This window comes from Pseudorasbora parva, chromosome 10 (genome assembly GCF_024679245.1).
Source record: "Pseudorasbora parva isolate DD20220531a chromosome 10, ASM2467924v1, whole genome shotgun sequence".
In the NCBI taxonomy this organism is placed as follows: domain Eukaryota; kingdom Metazoa; phylum Chordata; class Actinopteri; order Cypriniformes; family Gobionidae; genus Pseudorasbora; species Pseudorasbora parva.
This window is the reverse complement of record NC_090181.1, coordinates 33,883,813-33,897,057: the sequence shown is the minus strand read 5'-3', so window position 1 is coordinate 33,897,057 and position 13,245 is coordinate 33,883,813. Positions and strand designations below refer to the sequence as shown.

The 13,245-nt window shown below is 35.7% G+C and overlaps 2 protein-coding genes across 2 annotated transcripts; both read right to left on the bottom strand.

Annotated features, from left to right (window-relative positions):
* Positions 1-4,087: 4,087 nt before the first annotated feature.
* On the bottom strand, positions 4,088-9,551 carry sptssa (serine palmitoyltransferase, small subunit A). Its single transcript, XM_067455954.1, has 2 exons — positions 9,392-9,551; positions 4,088-4,820 (listed from the first exon to the last, which is right to left on the bottom strand). The coding sequence occupies exons 1-2, from the start codon at positions 9,492-9,494 to the stop codon at positions 4,717-4,719; spliced, it is 207 nt and encodes a 68-aa protein (XP_067312055.1). The 5' UTR covers positions 9,495-9,551; the 3' UTR covers positions 4,088-4,716.
* Positions 9,552-10,216: 665 nt separating this feature from the next.
* eapp (e2f-associated phosphoprotein) lies at positions 10,217-13,209 on the bottom strand. The gene is made up of 6 exons (XM_067455953.1): positions 13,021-13,209; positions 12,590-12,774; positions 12,396-12,500; positions 11,131-11,245; positions 10,940-11,059; positions 10,217-10,839 (listed from the first exon to the last, which is right to left on the bottom strand). The coding sequence occupies exons 1-6, from the start codon at positions 13,089-13,091 to the stop codon at positions 10,521-10,523; spliced, it is 915 nt and encodes a 304-aa protein (XP_067312054.1). The 5' UTR covers positions 13,092-13,209; the 3' UTR covers positions 10,217-10,520.
* Positions 13,210-13,245: the final 36 nt, after the last annotated feature.

Below are 13,245 nucleotides of genomic sequence, written 5' to 3'. Positions count from 1 at the left end.
AATAAACATTTGAAATAGACCATTCTGTGTGTAATGAATTAATATAATATACAAGTTTCACTTTTTGAATGGAATTAGTGAAATAAATCAACTTGTTGATGATACTCTAATTATATGACCAGCACATGTATTTGCAGATTTAAATGGGAATTTTTTCAAAAGTCTTTGCCAGTCATTCATCTTCAAATGCACATGTATCATCACATGCCAGCTGATATTTGTATGCTAATTAAAAGTCAATCGCCACTTCCATTTAAAGTAATGTTAGTCCTTTTTTTCATAGTCCTCTATGTAATGCTCAAGGGGTTAAATATTTTGCTGTGTCTCTGAAATGGCTTGAAACACCATAGAATGCACGTTGGTTTGCTAAAAATAGCACGGAAATAATTAAAGCCATATCACAGACGTGGCGTCCGTACTGACCCAAATGACATCTATTTGCTAACTTTGGTTTCTGCAGCAAGAAATGTCAGAGTTGACATGTTGCACAATAGATATGATGTTGTGGCATAAACGAATATATAAAATTTTACAAAATTAATCAGTTCATGTCAGCTTTTCATTGGGATACATTAGGTAAAATCGTTACTACATGTTCATGGTGTGTTTTCAGGTCAAACACAAAGCCTGCACCTGATGGTTTTCTGGGTTCAACAAACAACGTGTTTCCTGGTTTGTGATCATTGAGAGGTTAAAGTGCAATATGATGATGATGAATACTTTATTCATCCCTTTAGTGAAATATCTGTTGGTCTGGATGAGTTTGTGCCAACATTTGCTAAACAGCTGAATCGCTAGCTTGCCCAATCAAGCTTTTTAGATTTCACTTCTGTCAGGACATTGCTAGAGTGCAAACTCCAGACGACCCATGGCGGCGTACGTGAGAACACCCTCATCCTGTAGTTTAAAGTGTAACCAGCTGCTATTTTCATTTTGAGCTCATGCAAGTGATATGAATCTCAGAGCTGGACATGATATCATTGGTTGCTGTGAAAGCTGACCGTAAACTAAACTGATTCATCCATATCTTCAGTTCCACCTACATGTGTGGCAAAAATCAATATTTATAGATCAACTATAGAGAGAGAATAACAAAACAGTATTTGAGAGAAACGTGTGTATTATAGGTTAACTAAAGTTTTTAACCCAGATATCCATATCTACTCTAAACAACTGATACATTTGACATGTGGTTTGACGTGCTGAGACACGTTGTCACAGGATATGCACACATCGGATCATACTGTTCCAGCTCAAATATCAATAACAAATATACACTGCCGGCCTAAAGAAGAGGTAGTCGCTTTGAATTGGCAAATGAGTCAAGTATGTATAAAACTTCCCAGAAATGCTCTTAAGAATATTGTCAAAAAAATGTTTGTAACAATCAGGACTTTAAAAGAAACTGAAAGCAACTTTCCATAAAGTCTAAGACTGGTTCTTGAGTGCTGACTGAGGTGGCAAGGGTTACAATGATCTCAACACAAAATGGCCGCCCTCAACCACTGAATCAGCCAATAGTGAGGCTGCAAGGGTGAAGTCACAGCAGCATGACACCAGTCATTTTATGTAATTGTTTTGCATTGTGTATGATCATGAAATGGTACTCATGATGTGGGATGTGAACATAAGATCCATCAACAGTCCCAACAACTCTAGGGAAGCCCCAAATCCCCACAAAAATGTATTGCTTTCGCCGTATGGTTTGAATGTTAGTTGTGAAGTCAATGAACTGCCGTGCAGTAGTGGCCAAGTGATCTTTATCCCTTAATTCAAATATTATTCAAAATGTGTTAGCAAGCAAGTTTTCTTCAGTGTTGTGACGTATTTCCAAGTGAAACGGAATATTGAACAGAGGGCAGGGTTTTACCTCAGTGCTCCTCCTCTCCATCTCTCGCTCGCAGCAGATGAACGGTTGGAGAGGAGGGGTTACGCATTTTAAAACGCAAGCCGTCAAACTGACTTCAGCTGCGAAGGAAGGCCGTTTCCAGACCAGATTTTGATTAAAGATTACCATAGCAAACACATTTTTTTTGTGTATTAACTTGCACAGATTAATTGTTCACCCTAAGACCTGTAACATGTGCTAACAAAGTAGATAAGATCGATTTTGATTTCAAGAGGACTTTAAAGATTTTGTAAGAATGTTGCATAGTTGTGCTTGGAATCAATTGTTTTATTTGTGATGGCACAATGAATCATGCCAAATTGTATTGACATACTTTTCCAGGCTGTCATACAAAGAAATGATGAGCACATGCAAAAACAAGAGAGGACTCAAGAAATATTAATAACTGATTAAGTTGCAGTCAACACATTGATTTTTATTGTTTGCCTTTTTTTTGCCAAATTATTTTGTCAGATAAATACCGTCACTGTTTACTGTATTGTTCTTCCTTCATATTTTAAAATTTACAAGTATACAAATATTGTCCTCATATTTTGCTGGTTTAAGCAAACTTGTAGGTTCTTTAAAAAAAGAAACCCTCCACACATCACTTTTGGCCTCTGCTGTATGTTTGGTGTGGTCGTCATTGCCACATTGGTGCTATTTAAGTGCTGACCCATAGCTGGTCCACGTCATCCCCAGTGCTCTGCTGCATTTTTCCTGTCGCCAAAATATTAAATTAAGACTTTTATTTCTGCAATTAAATCATTTATTAGTAGAGTGGGAGAAGTTATTAAATGTCTTACAAGGTCTTACTTAAGTGTTTTAGATTAAAAAATCTAAACTCCTATTCCCTGCCATCTTGTTAGTCTTAACTAGGTTAACCTCTCCAGCTCTCTTAAATAATTTAGCCGAGACCCTTTATGAATCACACTTATTTTTGTGTCTAAGAATAAGAGTAAAATTACATAATTCTTAGAATGTTGACAGATTTTAATCTCACAAATTTTTACTCTGAGCGGCTTTATACATACGGCCCCAGATCTTGAATTCGTGGAAATCTTTGGGATGTGTTGGAGGAGACTTTACCGAGTGCTCGATTCTTGCGTTGTCAAAACAAGATCTTGACCAAAAAATGATGCACCTCTTGATGGAAATAACATCACAACTTTCAATAAATGTAAGGTCTGGACAGTTTGAGCCGGATGAATCTTGATATTGTAATTCTGGAATATGGCAATAATGTGTCTTCCTAGTAAGAAATTAAAAGCTACAAACTCCATAAATTAAGGTAAGAACCGTTGCCAAACATAACATGCTAGAAACGTAATAATCACTGCTCATAATGATCAAATTATAGACTCTTAAGCGTTTGCCTATTTAATTCTAAACAGTGATTGGCCAGGCAGTGCATTTAAAACATTTGCATAAAAGAGAATGGGGATATATTTTTTAAAAACTTTTTTAAAGCTACATTGTGTAACTTTTTTAGTTTATTTCTTAGCTAAAAACACTTAGTTCTTTCAAAAAATATATCTGTTCATTAATGTATATTTACTTCTTTCAAGTACTAAAGTATTTTCATAAGATTATAATATGCTATTGAAATTCCATACGGGTGAGGGGTTTGAATGCCGGTCGCCATGTTGCCCCTCCATCTTGAAAGTACATTAGCCAAAGAGGGACATACCCGTAAATTCAAGCTTCATTTTTCACGTTTTAACACTCGATGGCAGTCATGAACGAGGTAGAACTGGAAGCCATATTAATCTTGGGACTAAATCGGCCACTGTAGGAGTTAAAACGAAATCGGAATTGAGAGGAACAGAAACTATTATTCACTGGATTGTGATATACCTTTTCACCGTTAGATTGGGGAAAATATCACAAAGTGTAGCTTTAAGTTTTTAATTTTAGAAATATTTTAGTTTTAAAAAAATGAAAGTACAACTGGAACAAACATTATCACTGGATGTGGGTTAAATCTTTATCACAAAACTATGTTGATCAGCTGGTAAGTCAGGAACGGTTAAAATAAATAATGTCATTCTTAAAGATTCAATATTTTAATACAATTTCTATGTGTTGCATTTCATATCTAATATATATATATATATATATATATATATATATATATATATATATATATATATATATATATATATATATATATATATTTACCTACAGATCAAATACATACAAATTTACAATCAAAGGCATCAAAACTTTAGATTACAGAAAGAAAATAACATTTTAAAGAAAGGGTTTATTTAAGCGTAGCCCCCACCCCCCCTCTGGTTTATTACCTAACTTAAGCAATCAGTTGTGAAGTGTCAACAATGACATCATGCATCAGTGCAGGTAATGATTGATGACAAAGGTCTGATAAAAATAGATTTCCGGTGGCAATAGTATCAATAATTCATCGGTCATGGCAAACCATAGGTAAGCCGAAATAAATCTCTATAAAACTTTACGAATATGTATACAATTAAATATACACATTTATATGAAAAAATAGTTCTCATCTGAACAAACAGCTGTCATGAAACAAAACAAATACATTATTTAAAAAAAACAAAAATGACACTATATATATATAAAAGGGTACATTTATAGACAGGGCAGTGTGCGCTTTTTCAGTTGCAGACTGTGCTCTGATATGAGGTTACACACACAAAATGACACAATTAGACATGCCTTCATGACACTCCTCAGTGTTGGTCTCCAGTGTCCTAGTTTGAAGTAATCACAGACATCATCACATCGTGGTGAACAGTTCCACCAGGGCCAGGTCGTGAGCATCCTGATGATTACGGGAGATGACGTCACTGGACCACTTCAAAATAGTGTAATATGGCCATTATGTGCTGGGGCATGAACACATAACCAGTGTACACGGCCATTGCTGCCACTGTGATCAGGAGAGAATCTGATATTCTTATTAAGGAAAACATGATTGACATTACCTTTGTTAACAGATGTTTGGCAGCACTATTTCCCCCATGAGCAACTTTACAGTACACATACTAGATTAGAGGTTATGTTTAGCTTTAAAACGGAGCAAAGAAAAAAATCGCTTTGAATGCTTACAAAATGTTATTAGTTTTTTTGTATAACCAATTTAGCTTTCTAAATACACACAGGCACAATTTCAATAGTTTACAAAACCTCAAGCATTTAAAGGAAAACTTCGGTGAGAAATGAACCTAGGTGTAATTAACAGATGGTTTCTGAGTAGATCGTTCCCTGGAATGCGTTTTAATGAAAAGCAAATGTAAAGAGTTTATCTCTAAAAACAGATTAGCTGATAACGCTTGTCTATGGGGCACAGAGTAAGTGAAATTAAATTGCTGGTTAATACCACTAACAAGGCTAAAAATAGCCTCACACTAACACGGTAGCATAATGAGGGTCCCTACATGCAAACCGAAGCAGTGAGAACTTTGTAAGTGTACAAACAGTTTAATAAGAAGATACTTTATAAAGACAGTACATTACGCGTATATGGAGAGCAACCATCTTGGTCTTGACGAGTCAAGCCATGAACACTCTGCTAAGTGAGCTGGTCGATAGGAATTAAGTTTGTGAAATATAATGACATGAATTTTTTTATTTATTTACTTATTTTCTCTTTTGCGTTCAGTGCTTTATTCCGGAAACAACAGACCATATGAGATTCCAAGGCACAGTTCATCACTTGATGAATAAGATGTTATTTTCCAAGATGGCTGCTGTCCATATACACGTACTGGACTGTCTTTATAAAGTATCTTCTTATTTAACTATTCTCACTGCTTCGGTTTGCATGCATCATTATGCTACCGTGTTAGTGTGAGGCTATTTTGAGCCTTGTTAGTGGTATTAACTAGCGATTTAATTTCACTTACTCTGTGCCCCATAGACAAGCGTTATCAGCTAATCTGTTTTTAGAGATAAAACTCTTTACGTTTGATTTTCATGGAGACGCATTCCAGAGAATGATCTACTCGGTAACCATGTGTTAATTACTCCTAGGTTCATTTCTCACCGGAGTTGTCCTTTAAGGTGCACTATGTAAATTTTAACTACATATAGCGGCGAGATTGCTCACTCCTCACTTTTGAAGCTACGTTAGCCGACACATGACAAAGATGTCGTCTGAGGCCGCAGAGATTAGCTAGTGCTCTGTAGAGAAGTTTGTCTGTTAATCGCTACTGTAGAAACATGGCAGCGCAAAATGATGATTTCATTGTAAGGGGACCTGTGGTATGTAGATAAAAATGGCTAATTCTAAGGTAATAAAAAATATGTAACATATGTTCATTAAGTCTCTCAAAACTGGTTTCGTCCCTCTTACCCTTAAAGCTGCTGTCATCCGTCCAATACTTAAGAAACCAACCCTAGACCCGGAGGTCTTGGCAAATTACAGGCCGATCCTCAACCTCACCTTCCTGTCAAAGGTTCTAGAGAAGGAAGCCGCCTCTCAGCTCCACTACCATCTCACAACAACCTATTTGAGATTTTTCAATCAGGCGTTTGCTTGGCCCACAGCACTGAAACAGCTCTGCTTAGTGTGACAAATGACCTTCTAATGACAGCTGATTAAGGATCACCATCACTGCTCATTCTCCTCGACCAGCAGCAGCATTTGACACCGTGGACCATACCATCCTCCTGGACTGCCTTCACAACATAGTTGGACTATCTGGAGCAGCACTGCAGTGGTTTCAGTCCTACCTTTCTGACAGGACTGAGCATGTTATATTGGGAGAATGTGAGTCCAGGCTGCTCCCTGTTACATGTGGTGTTCCGCAGGGGTCAGTTCTCGGCCCAATCTTATTCATCCTCTACATGCTTCCCCTCGGTCCTGTCATCAGCAGACATGGACTCTATTTTCATTGTTATGCTGATGACGCAACTATATATCAAAACTGCCCCGAGCCCCTCCACAGCTCTGCCATGACTCACAACTTGTCTTGAAGAGATAAAGGTATGGATGGGAAGTAACTTCCTCCAGCTGAACTCCAGTAAAACTGAGGTGCTACTGGTTGGCACCCCTCATCAGATCCACTCCTCTCCATTATCCCAGCTCATCTTTGACAGCCAGGTCATCCCTTTCCCCTCCTCAGTCACAAACCTAGGGGTTCAGTTTGACCCCCAGCTGACCTTCAATGACCAAATTAAACACATTTTTAAAACCTCCTTCCATCAACTTCAAAACATCTCCAAACTTCATCCCCTTCTAGATGCTGAGAAACTTGTCCATGCCTTTGTCTCCACCAGGCTGGACTACTGCAACAGACTCTTCAGTGGGATATCTGGCAGAAAAATCCAAAAACTACAATACATCCAGAACAGCTCTGCCAGATTCCTTATGAGAGTCTGTAAATATGATCACATAACTCCCATTCTACACTTACTGCACTGGCTCCCTGTTTCATCCCGGATTGACTACAAAATCCTCCTGCTCACACATAAATGCATCACCGGACATGCACCTCCATATCTACAGGAACTCATCACTCTGAAATCCTCCACCTGCACCCTCAGATCTTCAGGCCACCTGCTTCTTCAAGTCCCCATCACCAGGCTTTGTATCATGGGGCTTTGGAACCACCTTCCCAGTGAGCTGAGAGCAGTACAGAGCCTGGACCAGTTTAAAGCTGAACTGAAGACTTTTCTGTTACGAAAGGCTATTTTGTGTTGATTGTTTTTATTTTTCTATATTTTTACAAAATAAATACTATTTTCCACTTTCCATTGTAGCACTTTGAGATACTTCGGAATGAAAATGCGTTATAAATAAAATCTATTACTATTATTTTTGTACGGTCTTTATACAACCCTAAAAACATAGTTATGCATATTATATTGGATTTATGTCAATAGATGCTCATAAATACTACACACTGCACCTTTAAATGTTTTCAAACTTTTGACAAGTATGTTAAGCTTTTATTTACTGGCTCTAAATTCAAATACATTAAAAAAATTTAATGTTTTTTTAATGTTTTTTTTTTTTTTGTAACACAGCCATGTCATTATTATTAAACCTATTATTTCACATTTTTGTAACAATATTTTAATAAGAATTGTGTATAACATTGCTGATATTACAAAAAGAGAAAAACAGTAATAATGTGAAATATTAAAATTGATTATAATGGTTTTCTATTTTAATATACTTTAAAATATAATTTATTTCTGAGGAAAACGTTCAGCATAATTACCCAGTCTTCAGTGTCACATGATCCTTCAGAAATCATTCTAATATGATAATTTGATACTAATCAATGTTGTAAACATTTGTGTTGCTTTATATATGCATTCTTCTTTTTAAACCTTTGATACTTTTTAATTCATTGATCAAATAAAAGTTTAAAAAAAACATTTATTTAATATATATTATGTAACAATATACACTGAAGTCCATTTTTTTGTTGAAAGAAATTAATACTTTTAGTCAGCAAGTCTGTTAAATTGATAAATAGTAAACATTTATATTGTTAGAAAATATTTATATTCTGTTTAACTTTTTATTAATCAATGGATGAATATTAAGTAGCACAACCGTTTCTAACATTGATGATAAATCATCATATCAGAATGATTTCTGAAGGATCATGTGACATTGAAACTGGACGAAATATGCTGAGAATTCAGCTTTGCATTACATAAATAAATTATATTTTAAAGTATAAATAAAACAGAAAACCATAATTATAAATTGTAATATTTAAATGTTTCGCCCCCTGTATTTTTTTTCTTCTTCAAATAAATGCAGGCTTGATGAGCATGAGACTTCTTTCAAAAACATTAAAAATAGTAATGTTTCCAAACTTTTGACAGATACTATAAAATGTAATGAATATTTAGCTAATGAATATTAGCAATCTGCAAACATAACACTAAAAACACTAGAACACCCCCGAAAAGTGTCAGCTGATATTCCTCACGCGACAACAAGTTTCTCGAGTCATTACTGAAAGGGTGTAGCAAGTGAAACTTAAGCTCACATATTCCCAAAGTCATTTTCTAATGAGAGACCTGAAAATCGGGTCATGTTATGTCGGTTATTTAAATTTTAAACGTCACACCCATAAGTAGTACGTTAACGTTACATGACTGAGTCAATTCACAACTTCTTCTAGGTTATCGTTAGTCTGCTACTCGTAAATGTATTTAGTTTACTATGCAACAGATTATTAAGATTACATTATCTTGAAAGTTATATTTCAGTATAAGCAAATGTATGAAAAGTACATTTAAATGTAGGCTATTGGTTTAATTGTAGACAATGTTGATACGTAATGAAAATACATTAACAAATTATAATAACGTATATTAAAACTAGGTCTTTACCTCAATGTGTTAGTTAATCGCACGACACAAGCAAGTACACGACACTTGAATAGTAGGAAACAACCTGATATAACGTAAAGTTACCTCGCGTGGAGGTAAGTCTTCTCAAATATTGTCCCTTACACATACAAAACTCTGTTTTTTATGAAGAAAGGATACTGAAGACAGTTCTCTCCCAAGGCTCCAACATATACAGAGCAGTTACAAGCAAATATTGGTAATAAAACCACGATAATTGTTTCCAGGCATCTCCTAACGCCATGTTTTCACTCGGCTTGTGTTGGTCCCACCGCTCCCTTCCGGTCCAAAATCCTTACAAAATAAAAGTCGTGTACTGAAAAAAGTCTGACTACTACAGAGTAACAGAATAAAAGTCCACACACGTACATAAAAGAGCGACATAACGAGCACCAGTGAAAATAATTTTTAATATAGGCACAAAGATAACATTTTATTTTAAGTTGAAGTAGTTACATGCCACTATATGTACTTACTAATAACAGTAAATGATGCATAAGTAACTAACCTTTGTAACACTATTTTAAGGTGTCATGTTAAAGTGTATTTTTATAGTGTAATATTGATTGACAACACATTTACTATAGGGTTATTGTAGGATTGTGGTTTGGTTAAGGGTTAATTGCATGTAATTATGCCTAATTTACCGTTATTGCTATGGTAGATACACTAGCATTACTGTTAGGGTTTGGTTTAAGGTGATAGCAACAGTTTACTTTACAGTGTAACCATGTAACATATAAAAAGGACACTGTAAAATAAAGTGTTGCTATTACCTTAAACCAAGCCCTAACAGTAACGCTATAATACGTACATGTAGTAATTAATATTACTCAGTACAATGTAACTCTCACCTTAAAATAAAATGTAACCAAATTAAATTTTACATATAATAAAGAGAAAAATATTTGAAGGCTTACCTAAATGCTTCTTCAGCAGTGTAAACAAATTAAAAACATGTTCCAGTCATGTTTCACATCTGTTTAATTTGAATCATTCCAGGCCCTCAAATGTATATAAAAATACAATACAAGGGAGTAAAATAACAACTTATGGAAATATGAAATGCAATTTACATGAAGATTTACATTTTACAAAATATTAATCAAATAAAAACCCTATAAATAAAAATCACGCCTAACCACATTCTTTTCCGGCAAAAACCTTTTATACCATTCTCATTATCACTTTACAGTGAAGTTGCCTGGTGATGCACAACATCAAACCAAACAAGTTTTGTGATTTGGGATATCCAGTCCAGTAAATGTCCTTAGCAGTAACTTGCTAGGATGTTAAAGAAATGGTAGACCTCATCTTTATCATACACAGCCACTTCAGTGGAGCATTCTGTGCACTTGACCGGGTGATATGTCTCTTCTTCATCCATTCCTGCCAAACGTGCATCAGTCAGACCGGCATCTGACTCCATTTCCGCCTCTGCTGGGGCGGACGTGGACTCCTGACGAGCTTTCTTCCTGTGCCGCTTCTGCTTTCTCTTATTGGTGGTTTGATAGCGCAGCACTTCCTCTTTGTTTACAGTGCAGTTCATCACAAACATCGCTCTGTACTGTGTCCGATATTTCTCATGCCTGCAGGTTGAAAAGTATTGTATTGATTCTTCTGTGATAGATAATAATATGAAATCTTCACACATGCTCACAATGCGATATGAAATCAAATTGGCCATACCTCTGACAGTCCAGGCACAGAGTGGTCATACAAGCGGGACAGTTGAGGATGGCGTCACTGCTTGGAAGAGCCTGGCTTTTGTTTTTTCTGTTAGCTGACGGGGGTAACCGTCTCTGATATCTGTATCAACAATGCAAATAAGCTTTGAACATCACAACAATGCATCACATTTTTTAGCGAGTAGAACTCACGATTTTCTTTTTGCATCCACCCAAGCCTGGTCCCGATCATCCTCATCTGGGTCGTATAACAGCTCATCATTTGTGAGTACGGAGCGCTGCTTCCTCCTCAGACCGTGAGAGCTGCCTGATACAGGAGACCAGTTTCCATATTAACAATTGTTAAATCTCTTTGAATAACAAACAGGCATTATCATAGTTAAACACAAACACAATAGATCCAAGCAGCATAAATTGAATGAGAAAATGATTCAACCCTCGGAGACTGTTATAATTTACAAATGCAAGATTTTCAACAAAAAAAAAATATATATATATTTATATATGCATCTATCAAAGGGTTACTTCAGCAATTAGTAAATGGCTTTGTATCAGTAGAAACCCTGGAGTACATTCGAATGATCGTGCAGAGGCGTTTTCTTTATTTACAGAGATGATCAGTTTTTAATTGTATTGTCTTTTCTCCAACTGAACTGATTTTGTGAAGATGAACGCGGTGGGAAAGTGATCCAATAATCCATTAGCGGTGTGTTTGGGAGTAGCCTCACAGGGGAGCGAAGCAATGTATTCTGGGAATTGTTGTTTTTCATCTCATGAGACAAAAAGAGTCTTTTCTCAGTCTAGAAGGCACCAAATTCAAAAATATTTTCACATTTCTACTACATTAATTACCCAGTTTAAATACAGATTCATCTTCCCAGCGCTGAAGTACCCCTTTAAAAGTGATGATGTCAATATATAATGTAATACTTTTAAGTTATAGGATTTTTTTGTAACACAGCCATGTCATTATTATTTAACCTCTTATTTTAAGTCACGTTTTTGCATGACACAGCTGGCAGCCTTATTCAGAAGCTTACATTTTGTTGTACCAGAAAAGGGGGTTAAATAACATGATTAGATAGATAGATAGATAGATAGATAGATAGATAGATAGATAGATAGATAGATAGATAGATAGATAGATAGATAGATAGAAAGATAGATTAAAGAAATTAAGCATATTATATGAAATTTAATCTAAGGAGATTCAACAATATGAACTACAAGTAATTTAGAGGATTAAGGATTGAAATACATTTTTTTTTTTAATCACAAACTTGGAGCAACTTTCATGAATCTATATTTATAAAAATCTAGTAGTAAGTTTTTAGCGCCCATTTTTGGAAAAACAGTGGAATAAAACATCTCTTTTGTAATTAGTGATCTGAAAAAAATATTAACAATGGTTATTCTTGTATATAATAGGCACACAAAAAAAAGTTTTAAATAATCACCGGCTGTGTCTTCGTCATCTGAGTCTGAGTCGAAGTAAATGCTGTCATACTGTTGTTTGTTTGCTGTGGAAGTGCTGTCACTGGTCCCAGATGTTTGACCTGCAACTTAAATATTACATTAAAATGATTTGAGGTCATTTACTGTTGGGATTGTAATATTTAAAGAACAAAAAGCATGTGTGTGTGTGTGACACCTTGAGTTGAAGACGCTGTCCAGCTGCCCTCCAGGCTCTTCATGGTGCTGCTGAGCTCTGCCTCCATCTCCTTCTCAAACTCATCTCCACTGGAGGACTCGCTCTCCCCCGTCAGATACTCTCTGATCAGCTTCTTCTTCTGCTCCGGGGTCCCGTTGAGGAGAATATCCAGCTCATCCTCAGAACTGAGAGAAACCAGTAGAAAAACTGAAACTGATCCGTCTCTCAATCTGATCTCGATTAAAAACCGTTAAAAACACGTAATACAGACTCAAAGGAAATATCCACACGATTAAATAACCACATATACTAATACCAATGCACTTATATAATCAAGTTGAAGATTTTCACATGTTTGTTTACAGGTGTGCAGATATGAGTTCATCGCAGACATTTAAATGAACGTTTTCTGTTATGTAACGTTAAGTTACCTGCTTGCGGCTCCTTCCTCGTCACTTGGCTCTTCAATTTCATATGAATCATAATCATCTTTTCGATTCATTTTTCCTATTTCGAGTAAATCACCACGAAAATAAAACGTGTTTTTGTTTTACTCATATGGCTTTACAACATGTCTTCAACGAAGGAAAGAAAGTTATAGACTATTTCCGGGTCACACGTTTTACTTTCAAAATAAAGCTGTCAAAATAAAAGCC